At 40.5% G+C, this 18,664-nt stretch overlaps 1 protein-coding gene across 2 annotated transcripts in view; it reads right to left on the bottom strand.

Moving 5' to 3' along the window:
• TECRL (trans-2,3-enoyl-CoA reductase like) overlaps nt 1–18,664 on the bottom strand; it is a 62,525-nt gene that overhangs the window by 37,496 nt on the left and 6,365 nt on the right. For both annotated transcript variants that reach the window (XM_018084211.2, XM_029963119.1), the window contains exon 2: nt 10,417–10,468. In XM_018084211.2, coding sequence (XP_017939700.1) covers nt 10,417–10,468 — 52 coding nt within the window. The remainder of the gene's footprint in view (nt 1–10,416; nt 10,469–18,664) is intronic.

Below are 18,664 nucleotides of genomic sequence, written 5' to 3'. Positions count from 1 at the left end.
AAATGACATCCTGGCCTGTATCAGAAACACTGCAGCCAGCAGGACCAGGGCAGTGATTGTCCCCCTTAACTCAGCACTGGTGAGGCCACACCTCTAGTCCTGTGTCCAGTTCTGAGCCCCTCACTGCAAGAAGGACATTGAGGTGCTGAAGTGAAGAGCAAAGAAGCCGGTGAAGGGTCTAGAGGGTAAGTCCTATGGGGAGTGGCTGAGGGAGCTGGGGCTGTTTATCCTGGAGAAGAAACGCTCAGGGTGACTCATCACTCTCCAGAACTACCCCAAGGGAGGCTGTAGCAAGGTGTACTAGCCTCTTCTCTCAGGCAACTAGAGACAGGACAAGAGGTCATAGCCTCAAGCTGCACTAGAGGAGGCTCAGGCGGAACATCAGGAGGAATTTCTTCATGGAAATGGTTGTTAAACATTGGAGTGGACTGCTCAGGAAAGTGGTGGAGTCACTATCCCTGGAGGTGTTCAAGAAACACCTGGACATGGCAGTTAGTGCCATAGTCTAGTTGACAAGTCAAAGGTTGGACTTGATGATCTCAGAGGTCTTTTCTAACCTAAATGATTCTGTGATTCTGTGAGAGTGCAAGACCCACCATCCCAAGCTGTTCCAGCAGGAAATGAGCCCAGGTAGGCTGGCTGCACGTCAACCATGAGGCAGCCACATAGAAAGAAACATAACATGCTTAAAGCTGATCAGCAAAGTGCTTTTCCACAGTTATACACAGACCATGAGGGACATGACAATGGCAACACTATTTGGTGAGTATTCATTCTCATAGTTGAGGGAGGATGTTTCATCCCAATCTGTATGACAAACACTTCATGGCCTTTCAACTCCTCTGTTGCTTTCCCTCTGTAAATCTTATAGTCACAGCTCATCTAGACTGTTTGTGCGTTCTGAGCTTGCACTCTAATGGCAGAATATAAAATAATAGTGCCTCCCCATCAGTGTGTATTTAAACCAGAGTAACATACATTGTTCCTGTATAACCCACAAATCATTTATTTCAAAGGTGAATAATTTTCAACAGCAAATATATTCAATATCATTGCAATTTGAGGGCAATTTAGAAAGAGGCAGAACACCACTCTACTACATTATTTTTATTCAGAATCATTTGTTCAGCTTCTTGTCTTTGATGCATTGCTTTCATTAACTTGAAACTCACAAATACCAAGTTTTGTTGAAAAGCTTTCTTATTTTGGTTGTTCTGAGTGTTTCTTTCCCTTCATGTCCAAATAGAAAGATAAATAAATAAACAGGCTACAAATGTGAGAGAGAGCTCACATGTAAACAAATGCAAAACAAATCACCATCACAGGTTGACATCCTTCACATTCAGGCCTGAATAGCCTCCCTTGCTCTTGTCCTGCTCACCTGACCCTGACCCCAGAACTGCAGCTACTTGTTATGTCACATCTCTTGGTCCTGAGGAAGCCAGGGACTGCAGAAGCACAGCCAGGGAAGGCATGAGGCAGAGAAGACCTGGGGGGAAGTCTGAACTTAGAAGCTGAAGCTGCTGCCTCTTACCTAACCTGTCTAGAATTGACACCATGAGCCTTGTAATTTTTTTTCTCAAGTTCTCCCAGGGTTTTTCAAGAAGGAAGTAGGTTCCTCTCATTTTGGCAAGGGAGATTTACTTCCTCTTCTGTTATCCAATGCCTGTTGACTGTCTTTCACAAGAAGTCCTGGGACATTTCATGTAGACCCATTCCATGCATCTCCTCCTAAGAGAAGCTGTTGGACCTTTCAGTAAAGCCATCTGCCCAACTCAGGTGTTCAAAAGCACAGGGACTCCTGTGAAAAACCTGATGTAGATGCAGAGCACGTTTAAAGCCTGAAGTGATCTTGACCCTGCCATAATCAACAGACACCTGTCTTATTAATGGACATGAGATTCTTTTCACACTAATGAAGGCCCATTGAGGCTTTTAGTATCTTGAGTTCTTTGAATGAACATTAGGCCCACACGAATCTGGTGGTGAACATTAGGTTAACACTGGAACTCAATCTGTTCTTCAGACCAAAAATGTAATACCCGAGTTTCAATTGATGTAGGAGCTGTTTAAAAACCAAAACTATCTTGACATCTTCTAATGACAGTTCACTAGGCTTTAATTCCTCATTTAATTTCTGAGTCTGGATATTCTCTAGGGCCTGGATTACTTCTATAGGGTCTTCTACTGTAGTTTTCTCAGTTGAGCCACAGGCACTAATAAGACACATTGTAAATAATAATAGTCAATTCTGGTAAACAAACTTTGCTGTTTTTCATCTAGATCTGTCAATTAATCCTAAGGCAAGAAAAGCAAAGAATCTAGCTATGAAATTTCCTTTTCTTAATGAGGCATTTAAATAGCATCTCACATTTGTTCTCCAGTTGTTTACATAGGATGTCATTTGTGATGCATTGTTAGAGCCCTTTAAATCTCAGCTGGGGACAATATCCCAGAGAGCAGAAAGGGACAGTTCTGCTTCAAGCTACATCTCAATAGATTAGCTGCCTTTTCTTTTATTATGTTAGTCATCTGAAATGATATCTGTAATCCTGTTAATGAAATGCAATAACATCGGATGCAGAAGCTGCCAAAAAAAGAGAAATAATGTGCATTTCCAATTAAGTTTTTTAGTTGATCTTCATTTTTTCCATTGCTGTTTTAAATGTTGCTCTTTTTCTGAAGGTCACCTTATAAGCATTTAATGGATAGCCTGGCTTTTGTGTTTTAGACACCTTACTTCCTCTGGTTCAATAGGTCATTAAACATATATTTAGGTCATTCTTTGTCCCAAATGCTTCTTACAGGATCACAGGCAAAACAGGCAAAACAGACAATAGATCCCAAGATGGATGAAAGGAAGGTTAATTATTCTAATGTTATAGATGAGAAAATGAAGCTCGAAAGGGAGAAAGTATCTAACACACAACTCACCCCAGTCAATAGCATGACTCCCATTGGTCAAGTCTTAAAGACCTAAGTCTTAAACATCACATTCATTTCAGTGTGAATCAGGAGACTTCAAAATCCCAGGTAGCCTTTTGGCTTTTACTGTTATCTTTAGACGACCAGAATGCTTTAAAAATCTGACTCTAAAAGTCTTCCTTAAGGTCCTATGTGCCCTGCTTCTAAACCAACTGGGTGAGCCAAACCTCAACCATACTTTCCTAATTCAATACATAATGAAAATATTCTTTGTAACCACATGTAAATTTCAAAGAGCAAAACTTCAGGGATATCTGATCAGATGCTTTTCAGACTACTTTAATATCTCTTCCTCCACAACTTACAATGAGATTCAAGCGCTCAGCAGAGAAGCAAACTGTAGATGCCTAGTCTGGTGCTTGCTCTCACTATTATTATCTTAGCACCCCAGCTAGAAATGTCCAAATGAAAATTCTGGGCCGTAGCAGTGTCAACAAGAGATGCACGGTTTGAATTGGCGGGTTTTGACCACGGCTCAGGATGCAAAATACTGTCTGTGAAGTGCACAGAACCTTCTGGAGGGCATATCCATGCATTTTCTTCCCCTTTTGAAAAATGGCCAGGATTGTGTTTCTGTAACTCCAAAACAGAATGGGGTATGGGGGTGGGGTGGAGTGGATGTGGTGTCTAAGGTAAAGTTTCATTCACTTTGAAGATGAAAATCATTAGGCTAATTCAGTTTGGCTTCTCCTTCCTTTTAACAGTGTTAGGTCAATGATGCCATTCTCATTTCCTGACTGGCTGTTAGAAAAGAGGTGAAAGTATTCCCAGCTTTCACGGGAGTGCTTTGGTTATTTTGACAGCTAAGCCAGAAATTCAAGTCACACAAATCTGTACCAACAGACAGACTCCTGTATTTTGTATAGAAAGATTTGCACAGATATGTCACAAATAGGCTGAGAGGAGGTCATCCTCCTGATGCTTGTTCCTGCACAGATCAGAAATGAAGGCTACCAGACAGGCTGGCCCTGTGGCTAAAGCACCATGCCAAAGCAAGAATTTAGTGTCTGTTCTGACAGGCACGTGCTGCAGAGGCAAGGAAGCAATTTACTCACGGATTAGATCTCTGACTGTGAGCTGGGAGGAAGATGGTAGCAACTGGTTTGAGTTTTGTGGAAGGATCTGTTGCTTACTTTGTGCTTTGTGAAGCAAAAAGTAAAGAATTTAAGTATGTACAAGCCTCACTGTGGCAGTAACAAGAAATTCAATGAGTTTCTAATAAACTGAGTTGTGTTGACAGGCATAGAGAGGTAAAAAGATCTTAGAATTCCATCATTCATCATTCATCACTGAAATTCATCATAAACTGATGTTATACTGATATCGGCTGTGTGACTAAGACAAAAGAAAAATAACTTATAAATACAAGATGAAACAAATACCATGTTTCCTCCTAATCTAGTAATTTCCATTTACAAAGCCAACACAGATGAATGAGCAATTTACCCTGATGAAATCACTGTAGTTCTTAGTGCCCATTTGTAATAACTGCCCATCCCCAGTGATTTGCCTTCATTGTAATTTCCAATTGAGTTGTTATGAATGCAGAGAGGGGAGAATTTAATAAAAACAATAGTTAGATGTGACTGCCAGCCCAACATGCTCTGTGAATCTGCACTGGGGACGTAATGCTGGGCCTATGAGCTCTGCAGTCAGACGCCTGCACAGCAGGATATTGTCTATCCCTTCAAAAACTCATTCGTATATGGATTCTGGGCTAGTGTGAACTGCTTAGGACACAATTAGGGAGGAAGGAGTTTGAGATCTGATAAAAGCCATAGACTTAGTAGCTGCCTTTCTGTCCAGGGAGTGCATCCAGCTCAAGGCAATTCATGGTGGGATCAGACTGTGGCCTTTTTCAAAAATTTTGACTTTTTCTAAGCCTGATCTCCTAATATAGGGCAAAAGAAAGATCCCTCTGAAAGGCTCTATGCCCTAGATATAACTTATTTGGATCTCTTTGATTTGTGAGACACATGGTTGATTGACAGGCCAAGACTGTGAAGTCAACTTTGTAGAGCCATAAATAGCATAATTCAGCTTCTCTGAGTCCCAGCAGATGTATTCACCAGGCACATGAGTCTCTCCAGGCATCAAAATTGACAGATTTCATTAACTTTCTGCAACCTGAGAATCCAGCTGTAATAGACAGTGTGGAGAAATCAGAGGAACTGCAGATTCTCAGCAAGACTGTGTTATCAGACAGTCCTGATTATACAGAGCCAGCAGGCAAGCCACTGGCTTAGCAGTCACCGTTCGCCCTGGTACTGCTCTTAATGACTAATCCCCACAGCATCCTTTCTCACCTCTCTGAGCCTTGCAGTTTAACATCACAGCCAGCCTCTAGAAGGGAATTATGTGATGCAGTACAAACAGTCATCCTTTGCAGCAACAGCTCTGCATCCCACTCTTGTGTTTAGGCAAAATACAGAGTTATTCCTTACTTATGCTACTAGCTCTCAGATGTCATTACAAGCAGGAAAGTTGCAGATTCAGAGTATGAAAACCCTTAGCAGACTTTCTGAAAAGGAGAAAAGAAAGAGGACCTCCTCCACTAAATAATTTTAGTACCTCATTTGCCTAAAGCTCCACTCACAAGGCTTGCCTTGTGATATCTAAGCAATGAGAGATTCTTCTCCTTCCTCTTCCCCATGTCAGCTTGACTCCTCTTGTTCTGTGTTTTGAAGATCTGCTTCAGGGTTTTGGGTGAACAAGAACCTGTTGGTTTTAACTCTCCCTCCAGCTGTTGAGCACTGCCTGAGCTGAGCACTGCTGACAGGCTACTGGGGGCAGAAGCAAGCTCAAGGCAGTAACAGATCATTTTGAAAAGGGAAGGAGGGAGAATGTGCACAGGCCTCCCATACAGATGGAGAAGAATTGTATGATGTGGTACTTCTGCTCATGTTTGCCCTCTGATATGGTATCTCCTCACATTAGGCAATAAACATCTTATTCGAGCATTTGGAAGTCACTGATAGTATTTGATGCACTTAGTGAAATGGCATGTTGGAAGGGCCTGCACAGGACCCTCTGATGCTGCTTTTGTGCAGGCAGTCAGATGGGAAATGCTCTGACCAGGATGTCTGCAGTGAAGAAATTTTCAGGGCTGCCTGTTCTCCCACGGCTTCTGGGGAACATGCAGGATGAGAGCAATAGGTAAAACCTGGCAGATAAATCCTAACACACTGCCCTGCAGCCTATAAGGAGGAGGCTAAAAGAGAGACTCATCCCATCATGAAGGAATTGCGGGTTTTTTTTCTTGTCCTCTCTCTAGAGAAAAACAACAGAAAATATCTCAGCAGCTTTCTCAGGAACATAGCTCCTAGGATCACTGTAGAAATACTTATAAGGAGCAGTTGTAAGATGGTGTAGCAGGATTCTAAAATTTCATATTGTCCAGAAATTATGCTGTTTATTCTTGAGTGCCATCTACTGACAATTTCTGTCTTAGTGATTTACTTTTCATTCATATTGCTTATTTTAAATGCTCTGTGCAGCATCTGTTATCTTAGATGGAAGTGCCTGCAATTTTGGAGCTAAATGGTTAGGAGTTAGTATTTTATTGGGACAGCTGGCAGTTTGAGTTGTTCCTTATTCCTTGAGCACCTCATTCCCCTCTGTAGGCTAGGATACTCATTATGTTTTCAGTTCTCTCCAACTTCCCTTTTTCCTTCCACTCATCACCAGGCTTCCTCCATTCCCTACCTGCTCCTTCTGCCTAGAAGGCAATTTTTGGTTCCCTACGCTCACTCTTCTGGCTTCAGAACAGTTCTAGTTGTGCTGTCCCCCTTGTGCAAGAGGTTGCCTCCATAAGTTTGTTACAGTACTGCTGAGGTCTTATTTCCCCCTCTCCTTTCCACTTTTCCTCTTCTTTCAAGAGATTTTTCAGCAAGTTCCATGCAGTAACCTTGAAAATATTTAATGATCACTGACTCTGCTATATTACCTGTTCTAGAGGTATTTTATTTTAGTTATGTGATACATGAATTAGCATTATTATTACAGTTTTTCATTTTCTATCTGTAAGATTTCCTCCCACAGCAGTCCAATACATTTTGCAAAGATAAAAATAAATTAAAGGTGAAAAGTTATTGCCAAGGACAAGAGCCCAGGAAGTTTAGCCTACAAGATATTTCTTTCTCCACTGATAATATAATCTGTATAGATAAAGAAAATGCCAGGTACCTAACTCATTATAAGCAACTGAGAAAATGGGTCAAGAGACTTCCTTCTTATACACTTAGTTTTTGGCTTAGTTCCACCTCTGCCAGCTAGACAAAGGAATGAGGAAAATACTAGAAAAGTCACCTACAGCACAGCATCAATTTGATTGAGGCTTCTTTGACCATGCCTTAGACAATACAGCACCATGGCCAGTGACACCCAGACACTCAGCTGCCACTCAATTTCAGGCAGAAAATATCAAGTTGTAGAAGTGTAGACATTTGTCCACAACATACTTATACTGTGGAACTCCCTCCCAGAGGATTTTGCTCAGGTCAAAACTGCAGATATGTTTCAAAAGGATTAGACAGATTCATGGTGGGCAGGTGTGATGTTTGCTATTAAGTGTGACAGCCTTGCTCTAACATCTGTTACAGAAAGCCCCTGTAGAGCTGATGGCTGGAGGGCTGCAACAGGGAAACTACTGTTCTGGGCTGACCCTGGTTGGTGCTGCCAGTCCCTCCCAGGGGCAGCAGCTACGGCAACCAGGGGATGTTTCAAAGCAGCCATCTTCAGTCTGGGCAAAGCCTTTGAATTCCTGTGGAAATGGCCATCTTAAATGGTTATTCTTCACTAAGATCCCTCAATCTACAGTGATAAAACTGGGATTGCCCCCCTGAACTCAATGCTACAGAAAGCACAGGGTGAGGCTTTGCTTCAGTAGAGACAGTTTTGCTGAAGTGAGGGCTGAGAAGTGTTTCAGTATTTGTTCCCGGATTTCTAAATCCATATTCTGCCTTTTGCATAAACACAGATCCAAACTAATATTTGACTGACTTAGATATTACTTAGCAGTAAGATGGCACGTGTCACTTGCATCTCATTTCTTTTATTTTAATGTTTAATAGCCTCCTGTGCTGCAATTCATAATGTGGTCTTTATCCTCCTTTCTTGAATCAGGCAGCAAAACCTGCTCTGTGACAGAGAGAATGCTTGTGAAATTGCTGCACAGGGGTTCCTCTCATTGAAGGGCTGACAAGACACCAGCTGAGGAGAAAGCTTAATTGCATGGGTGATCAAAGGAGAACGTATGAAGACAGGGAGACTGTAATGGGGTGTGCGTAGGAGTGTGTTTTAACGAGGGATTATAGGGGAACATGTGAGTCTGGCACACACAAAATGACAGAAATGAATGCATGAGCTAGTACAAAATAGCATGGTAACCAAAGGCATCCACAGATCAGCTTCAGTCCCTTCTCAGCTCTTGCCTAAAAGAACTATATGCTATTAGCTGTCATCCTCCAGACTATGCAAAGAGAAAAAAGTGAAGATTTGGTCTTTGCAATTGGGAAAGGAGGAAGGGAGGGGGAGGGAGGGGGGGAAACCTCATGAGACAACAACATCCGTAAGTCATGAACTGGAAAAGAGAGATCAAAGCAATGAGCTGAAATAAGAAGAAAGGACACAGGACACTGCTGTGGTGTACTCCTGGGAATGGGAGGAATTGACATGAAAAACTGAGGCCTGAAAAAGCACTGAAGGCACATGCCAGCCTTTCCATGTGCTGTAAAATGCTGTACTGTCAGAGGGTTTGGTTCACAGTGTGTACTATGCTTTGTTGTATGCTGTCTTCCTTGACAGTAGCTCCACTGACATCACTGGGGGTACTTGAGAAGTAAGATACCTCCTAATATCAAAATAGGCACCATTAAAATGGCTTATACACAGACTTGCACCATTTTAGCCCAAATCCATTAAAAATCTCATTGCAGTTGTATTGGCATAAACCTCTATGCCAGTGTTCTTCAACTGATTTAAACTGCATCAATATAAATCCAGTTGCAGTTGATTTAAGAGATTCTAGGCAGAAATGCACTGCATTTCACAAACTGATGGGAGGACATACCCTTATTGAAATATTAAAACACATGCACTCCATCTTTTTGTACTCAGCAGTGCAGTTTTTGAACTTTTGCCATTTTGTGTTTTACAAGTCCTTACAGGCAGTGAAAATTAGTAATTTTAAAACAGTCAGGTCAACAGCATTTTGCTTCTTCGATTGAATCTGTGTGTGACCACAGAAGCCTCGAGCTTTAGTGTTTTATAAAATTCTAAGGACAGAGTAGAAGCATAATTCTTCTTCTACTTATGCTACTCTGAATTCAAGAGCTTAGTGACTGACAACTTTTTTTTTTTTTTGCAAAAGGCATCTAGCCTTTAGTTAAATAAACACTTTTTTGTCAAAATAATGAAAGCTCAGCATCTAAGATGCCACCCATTAGATCAGGATGCTCAGGGTCCCATCCAACCTGGCCTTGAACACTTCCAGGGATGGGACATCCTCACAGTAGATAATTTCTTCCATATCTCTAACTGAAATACCTACTCTTTAGGTTTAAAATTTTTTCCCCATATCCTGTCACTATCTGCCCAAGTAAAAAGTCAGTCTCCCTCTTCTTTGTAAGCCCCCTTTAGGTACTGGAAGGCTGCAGTGAGGTCTCCCAGAGCCTTCTCTTCTCCAGGCTGAACAAGCCCAGCTCTCTCAGCCTGTCTTCACAGCAGAGGTGCTCCAGCCCTCAGATAATTTCCTGCTCCAACAGGTCCACGTCTTTCTTGTACTCCAGGGGGGAACTCATGAGGGTAGACTAGAGGTGCAGAATCACCTCCTTCAACCTGTTGGCCACTCCTCTTTTGATGCAGCACAGGATATGATTGGCCTTCTGGGCTGCGAACCCACATTGCCAGCTCATTTTCAATTTTTCATTCACGAGAATCCCCAAGTTCTTCTCCATAGGGCTGCTCTCGGTGACTTCTTCTCCCAGCCTGTACTCATTTCTGGGATTGCCCTGACCCAGAAGCAGCATCTTGCACTTGGACTTGTTGAACCTCACAAGATTCTTGTAGGCCCACCTATGAAGTTTGTCCAAGTAGTTTTTTGGTCTACATGGTCTATTTATGGCCAGCTTGGAGCAGTCTAATGTTAATGAAGTTTATCTAACATAACACTGGAAGAACAAATACAGTTATGGCCTTGGATTGGCACTATGTAATGTTAAAAGGAAGACAGAAAACTACTGCCCCTCCTTCCACTCTCACATTTGCGATAGCTACAGTAGAACCTTAGTTCAAACACTGTTCTTATTTAGTACTGGAGCTGTCAAGCCAGTCTCAGCTTTTGTGTGAGATTTCATGAAAAATAAATTTGACAATTTCTCCAAGCTGAAAGGCCTCTAACCATGCCTCCAGCCTGTTAGCCATAGTACTTACATGCTTTGTGAAATTTGTGTTTCACGTCAAGAACGGTAGAGGCTGGAGGTACCTGAAAAAGAAAGCGAAATGCATGCAGATTAATTTTCTTGTCTTCTGCACTCTGGGATCCCTTCTCCATTCCTCTAATGAAGAGATGAATTAATTTGTCTGCAAGTTCTTTTGGCAAAATTGAAAGAAATCAGGAAATTTATTAAGGATTGTCCACATTTGACTTACACATTACCTGGACCACCTCTGCTTGATCAATGGAAGGTTAAAATCACAAGGGTCAAGGGAAAGCCTCTGGTCCTACTTGATGCAATAATTGCCCCCAAGATCAAACCAGTGAGAAAACTTGAAGGGTTTATCTTTAAAGTTAAGTTCAAGCATGGTGAGGCCCATCTCCTAGAGACATGAAATGGATTTCCTGGGAAGCCAGTAGGAAGGTGGCAGGCTCTGTCCTTTCTGCCTGAAATGAGTTTGCTGCTGCATGGTGTTGTTCATGTGCACTGACGCAATTCAGGTGTCACAGTATTAGATGGCAGTCTGGAAGCCTTTTAGGCTCTATTTTATTATGTATATTGATTTCTTAATATACTTTGTACAAAGTATCTGAGAAACACAACTTAGCAGAGTGAAAGACTTAGATTTACAAGGAAAGGCAGTGGGACACTTCAGGAAGTATTATGTTGAGCTTGAGATGAAGGTGACATCAAGGTTTCAACAACTTGACCCTGATTTAAATTGTGTATTGTTCATTTAAGCACAGAGACTGAGAAGTAAATTGAACTGTGTCAGCTAGGGGGATCTGCTTTGGTTCTAGCAAGAGATTCCATCACTGCAGTCACACAGCAGTATACAGAAAACCCTCTCCCCTGAAGACTTTAGGCACCTGTGTGGCATAGATTAATACCAGTATGAAGTGGTGGTGACTTATAGCAAAACCTTGAGGAGTAGCAGAATTTCTTTGGGTTGAGGTAGAGAAACAGCCATAGCACCATTTTCCCTGTCTGGGCACTCAGCACCTGGCTCACCCCATCCCCAGCTTCCCTCAGTTTAACCAGAATGCAGCAGTTGCCTGGCATAGCCTTCTTGGCAGTTACACAGGAACCCAACAGTCCTGCTCTGCAGAAGTTTATCTGTCTCTGCCCACCTAAAGATTTCTATGGGATATGCAGTTCCTGTTTCATTGTATTAGTTAGAACTCATACACTTAAGCATTAACTGACTTACTGAGCCTTGCTTGGATCTTGGCACCATCTAGCTTATAGCCCCACTTCTTCCAAATGTGCTTACTGATATTTCTGTCTATCTGTTTTACTTACTAGTGATTTGTGACAATAACCATGCAAAAGAATAGAGAAGAACATAAGAAATTCTGCCAGTAGAGATCAGTCAGCACCTTAGCATAGGTTGTTTTGTGGAAGAGACTGAGTTTGTAGAAATACTGATGTGAGAAAATAAAATTGCTGACTCTGAAGTAACAAATCGCTACAGAAAGAAAAGTTTACTCTTACATATTTTGACACCCCACACAGATATACAATATATGTGCCATTAGTACTTATGAGTAAGGCAACTTGTTTCCAGTAATAATATGAACAGACAGGGAGCTCAATACAGATTTGAATTATCTAAAGCTGTAAAATGACACCTGTGCTAAAAGGTTGTAAAGTACTGATTTTTTCTAGCTTTTCCTTTGGGTTTAGATAAGAACACTTTCTTTTCCATGGTTACAGAGGGTTTTATTGGGCATTGGAAAAGTCCTTATTTGCAGAAACTGCTGTAAGTGAACCTCTACTTAAACCTTGACTTGTCTCTCTGATGTGCCTGCCAAGCAATGCCAACTCCACCCAAATCAAGAGCTGGGCTCCTTGAAAGCAAGGACTACCCTTTCCCTGGCCCTGACATTTGTGTTGACCTGAATCGTGTTGAATAGTACTGTGCCAGGAAGGAGACATTGCCCTTGGAGTTCCTGATGCCAGCTCGGTCTCTCTTCTTCCTAGCTAAAGGGAACAACAGAAGAAACTATCTTACCTTTCTTGGTTCAAAATGGAAAGAAAAAATTTTATCTGTATTCGTTGCACTTAAGCCATTCCCTGCAACATCCATTTGAACAGCACATCTCCCACAGTCTACATGTGCCTTTTCTCGTAATGTGTACAGCCTCTGTGGACTTGAATACTAGAGATGGGGGAGTTATGTTCTCAAAATCTCTAAAAATGTCTGAAATCGCTTTCTCACACCTTGTAATCTCACACCTGTGAGGCTTGGGTCCCAGAATCTGTCAGATATGGATACAAGTGCCTTTAGCTGGCAACAGCTATATGGCGCACAAGACTGCAGACCAGAATCTGTCATGTGCCCTAGCACAGGGCAGGTTTGCAGGTATTCAGAGCTGGCATTGCCAGATGAAGGACAGGGAGAGTCTTTTCCAATGTGATGGAGGATGAAACATCTTTCCAAATACAGTATAATCTACATTATTACAGGGCCTGCATCTCTAGAGGAGATCAGCATCTCACCATAATGTGTTCTGGGAAAGAGGAGCCAGGGCCAACCTGTGCTCTGGAGAGATGATTATCTGATTAAGTCAAAGAAAGCTGAAAAAACTGTTAAGCTTAGCACACTTACAGAACAGTGTTTGCTTGAGACAGAGGCAGGGTCTCCATCTCCTGCACTCCTGAGTATGTGCTGACTTAGGGCAGAGCTGCTCTCAGTCAGTTCAAAATGTCTAGTCCAGCCCTTCTTAGCAAATCTACCTTTACATCCCTCTCCCTTTTTCATCCTGAGACATTCAGTGCTTTCTCCCCTCCAAATGGCTCCCTATGTCAGCCATGGGTTTCACATCACCTAACTTTAGCTGCTAAAAAAATTTCTCTAAGATAGTGTTTTCGGTCTACCTGTAAAACCATTCACATGCCTTAGGTATTTAAAAGTGACAAAGTGCCTGCCAGGATCTGTGCTTACAATGGTCTGCTGCAGCAGAGGAACCAGTGAGTGTGTCCACAGCATCACACACCACCTCCCCTACCTCCAAAGGTGGCGCTTGAACTATGTAGCTGCAGCTGGGAGGACCGTGCTCTGTGTGACACCTGTGAGAGAGGCAGAGCTCATTAGCAGGAGCACTGCTGTGCCTGAGTACATCCAAGCTGCTTTAGGCTAGAGCTAGTTTAAATCTTGCCAGCTGGGGCCCAGAGAATGTGCTTGTTTGGTTGGTCACAGGCTGGCAGATCCACATGGCACCACACTGAACGGGCTGAGGGTGCCCAGGGAAGGCAAGGAGCACACATCCAGCCAGGAGGGCAGGAACACATTTGTTTTACGAGCCAGCTGGCTTAGAGAAGGACCCTTCCACTTGAGATAAACTACACAGATCATGGGTTGAAAAATAACACAAATACTTTCCTCTTCAGAATGGGCTATGACATAGAAGAATTGCAGTGTCCTTTTCCAGGCAGAATAATGAGGCTACAGGCCACAAAAGAATGAAATATATTTTTTTATGATCTTGATAATTCTGTGTCCTTTTTTAAAGATCTCATAAAACAACCAGTGAAGTTATAGTTTCTAATATTGATCAATGTGAAGATGGATGCTGAGACATCGGCTTATTACTAAGACTTTCCTCCTTGTAGACCATTAATTATCTTTTGTTCTTTTCACTGTACATCAAGACAAGCTAAAGAATTGTAAGGACTGGAAAAGCATCTGCTCTTATTACCCTTTGTGCTAACTGAATAAAACACCTTGGAATATTTCACTCTAATTATTAGTCTTACACTCCTTTCATTCTTTTGAATTATTTGTGAAGGTGTTATAATCTTTCCTTTCCTCTATTTCAGCACTTTTCAAATATGCAAACGGAAAACAGAGTGAAAGACCATCCTTAGCTTATTTAAAGCAAGATGGATTTCACTATAAAAATACCTCTTACTTGGCACATATCTTCTATAGTCTAATGGTCAAGCCTGCCTTCCCTACTTCTTAACTTGTAGTCTAACATCAGATTTTAAATATAGTTAGTTTCTAGGAAGTTTACTATCATGTATAAGGTTCAAAACTACTTTTTCTTCAAAAGAAAATGTTATGAAGAAATGCAGATTTTACAGCTGTGCGTTGCATTGATTACACTTTTCACTCAGAAAAGGATGATTTAAAAACCTCAAATCCTCTTTTTCCTGTACCTTCATAGCAAAAATACTCTCACTTTCCCATTTGAGGCAACTTTTGATTTTATAGGAATTCGAGAATGAAAGGACCTTCTGGGTCATCCTACCAGTTCTATTCTTCCTTTATGCACCAATCCACAAAGCATGACATTTCTTTTTAAGATTTAAAATACCAAATTAGTATCTTGGGCTATGACCTAAGGAAGAGCACTAAGTAGAAGATATTAAGGGAACTTAATACTGCCTTTTGTGAGTGCAAGCTAGTCAGATAGTTATCCACTTTCCTACCTCTTTCACATGTGTAAGTCAAGGAATTATGCCAAATCTGGTGATCTGCTTGTAATTGTATCACACAGTTCTTGCACTAAAGAATTATTGTAGGGGTTAGAGGTCAGCAGAATATCAATAAGAATTTGAATAATAGAATTTCAGCAAATAAGTGATTTTTCATTCAAGGTTTCCTTTTGAATATTTTTTCCTCCTTGTGATATATCAGTATTACTGCACTACTGAGTCACCTACTTTGTAACAGGAAATCATTTTCCATAATTGCAGAAATTCAGAAATTCTGCTACTACTGCTGCTCATTAACCACAACCCCATCTTCAGCCAGGGTAAATTTGTCTAAAAGGGTGACATCAGCTTATTGCAGCTGAGAATCTGGCTGCAAAACAGATAACCAGCCAATGGGAAAGCCAGGTACTTTCTAAATTCAGCACGCAACAATACTTCCTGCTTTTGCACCCTGTCCTTGTCTTGAGACCATGATGTACCACTAGAAATCAGCAGCATTTCACAGAAAGTTCATCAGGAAAACGCCTGTTCTAATTGATCTCCATGTTTTGTGAACTTGACTTCTAGATCAGATTATTTTTTCTTGTCAATTTTCAAAGACTATTAAAAATTGGGTATTGTTTTACTGTAACCTTCCTCGGTATGTCCCACACTGCTCTCTTGTTATCTTGGTGAACCAGTGTGCCAGTCATGTCCAAAGAGATATAAATAAACGAGCTCATCATGGAAATGACATAGAAGTACCTACATATAGACAAGTGTTGTCAGCAACCACACAAAGGCTTTATATAGAATTCAGTATTTTAGTTGGTAGACTGCAGTGAAATGCCTACCAAACAGCTGGCTCTGATCTCAAGCCAGTCTTTGCAGAAACCAGGGATATGCAGAACTACCGTTTTAGCTCCAGTAATTTCCAGTACATACGTAAGTAGAGAGCTGTATCACTTAGCAATCTTCTAGATTATTATCTGGTCACATGAACTTTGGCATATGAGATAATCCAACTGACTAATATTTCCAGTGATTATGGGCCAAATTATCTAAGAATACACATAGTCGCATGCTTGTGGGGAGCTGTCATGTCAATTTACACTAGCCAAGTTTGTCTCTAAAGATGATTCATTGCTTTTGTACTGCTAGCTGGTTACTTACATTAAAAAAAACCACCGCTTTCTTTGCAAGAAACTTCCTGAAAAAGTGTCAGACACCAGAAAGAGCTTTCTCTCTCCCTGCTAAAGATGAAAGTGTAGGTAAAGAGAATGTAATCCATTAGCTGACAGAAGGTGTGTGGGCCATCCCTCTGTTTACAGAATTCACCATGGTTGCCTATTTCTGAGCAAATCTGACTAGAATTGGTTCTACCCCATGCCTTTTGACCTTTTGTTAAGGGGAGCTGAGTAAGGTTGCTGTATTCACCTCAACAGATTAACAGCAGAAACCAGTCAGGAAACCTCTGTCACAACACTTTTCTACAAGGGAAATGGAATTGTTCTGGCAAAACTCTGGATGTGTAAATTTGTGTTGACTTCAAATTTTTAAAATGGAATAGGAATTAAAAAAAACAAAACCCCTGCTTCAGAAACATGCTGAAAATTCATTTTATTGTGTTATTTTCATTACTTTTTATTTCTCATCTGTATGGAACTTTCATTACTTTTGCATTATTTTCTGACACATCTATCATGATAGTGTAAAATAATATAACACATGGCTCTCATGTCATTGAAAATAACCCAATAGGAAATAATATGCAAATAAATGCACTATTAAGTTGGAAAATAAATTGCACTTGAAATGTTTATTGTGTCATAACAGATTGAAATGCTTCAAAATTTATTTGTAATGCAATCTTTCCCAAATTCTACCTCATAAAAATTCAAGACTCATTTTTTTCACTGTCATTTTCAGAGAAAACAACATTTGGGATGGGCATTTAAAAAATAATAATTTGACCAAAAAAAAAGTAATACAAAATATAAATAATAAAACAAAATTTTAAATAAATATTATTTTATTGTAAATAACTTATTTTATTTTATAAAATGAAATAAAATATAAATAATTAAAATAATAAAGAGTAATTTTGACCCTTATTTCTCAGGAATAAAAAGTGAGGCTTATAGAGAGGTTTAGATTTTTGTTTGGATTTTGGTTGCCAGTTCTAGCACAAATTAAGTATATGGCTTAGCTGTAGAACCTCTTTGAATTTGTCTTCCTTTTTCCATCAGATGGCTGTAGATATTTGTGGTTGGTTCTTTATATCTACACAGACTGCTAACACTTAAAATCAAGAAGTGCACCCAAGAAACTCAACCAGTGCTTACCATAGATTGGTGACAATCTATTTGGGAAACTGCATGGAAAAAAAAAAAAAAAAAGGCAAAAACAAACCCTAAGATCAACCAGTTAAAAAGAAAATTCACAGAAGAACATGCATTGGCAAACAAGTAGTTCTAGTAGTGGCAGAGCTAATAAAGCCTTACTTTCCACTAATAAAGGATCTCAAAGGTTTATCTAGCTGCCCCATATCTCTTCCCTGTCTCCTAAGACATTTCCACTGGGGAAGAATCTGGGGCTTTTTTGCTGCCGTGCACTTGCTGGTTGCCCTGAGGGCTGAGCTGCCTGTGCTGCCTGCTACCAGGAACTAGGTAATCTTTTAAAACCTGGGGGTTCCTTTCCTCTATCAGATGCATTTAAATTTGGTCAGTAGGTCCCATACTATGTTGGGGAGAGCAGGCAGGGAAAGACAGAGAGACAGCAAACCCCCTGTAGTCCAGGAAGAGAAGGTGGAAGCTGAGAAGGGGCAGAAAGGAGTGGGAAGCAAGGGTGATATGTGAGAACAAGTAGACATCATTAGGTCAGTTAGAAATACAAGTACTTTTCACAATACCAAGTGCAATGAAGAGATGTTGGCTGTACTTCTGATGGTCAGACTGACACAATTTGTTCTTTTGAGGCACAAGAAGTGTAGCTGTTAAGAAAGTAAAGCTTGCATTTTAAGGACTTTTTAAAATCCAAAGTTGTTTAAATGTAGGCAGGTATATTACAGAGATAGAATTAATATATACTGCTAGATATTTATAGATCCATGACTACATGGCTCAGGTATTTTGTGAAGAATCACAGGTCTGATTCAGAAATAACCTGAAGCATGTTCTGATGGACCAATAAATCATATGCAGGAGTATTTTAATGCTACAATAATGCCTAGATGAGATGCCATTATACACCTAACTTTCCATCATGGGTTGTGCTGTTAACTACTAGACTAATAAAACACCTACAGCTCCCTATGGTCTTACATTGCTCCAGTACATTCATATTTTGCAATAATCCATGAATTATCCTTGATGCAATAAGGCAAATGTGCGGCTGGGGTAAAATGTCATAACTGTTGGGAAAGAGGACATTTTCACACTGGCTGGGAATCTGTCTCTACAGATACAATTTTGGCAATATTCACTGCTCTGGTAGCATAGCTGTTTTTTACTGTTCACTAGAATGGCTTACATTTGTGAAGAGCTGGAGCACCACTGGTGTCTCAAGAACTGACTCTCTTCTTTTTGATTTGAATCAAGCTTTAATATTTTGGAATATTTATTTTATTTATTATATTTGTTTCTTTATTTCTTCCTCCAGGCTTAGACCTTTTTTATCTAAAATAAGAGGCGTATAAAACTTGTCATTTAAAGGCACTTCTATACTTCTATTAGTATCAGCTAAATCATTTCTGTTGCAGCTTCTGTAATTCTTTAAATTATCCCTTTAAAAATGCTAAATACCCTAAAGTTACCAGCTTC

Source organism: Manacus vitellinus, unplaced genomic scaffold, assembly GCF_001715985.3.
Source record: "Manacus vitellinus isolate BGI_N305 unplaced genomic scaffold, ASM171598v3 scaffold_0_pilon, whole genome shotgun sequence".
NCBI lineage: Eukaryota > Metazoa > Chordata > Aves > Passeriformes > Pipridae > Manacus > Manacus vitellinus.
The sequence above is the reverse complement of the archived record's forward strand: the minus strand, read 5'-3'. Positions and strand labels throughout refer to the sequence as shown.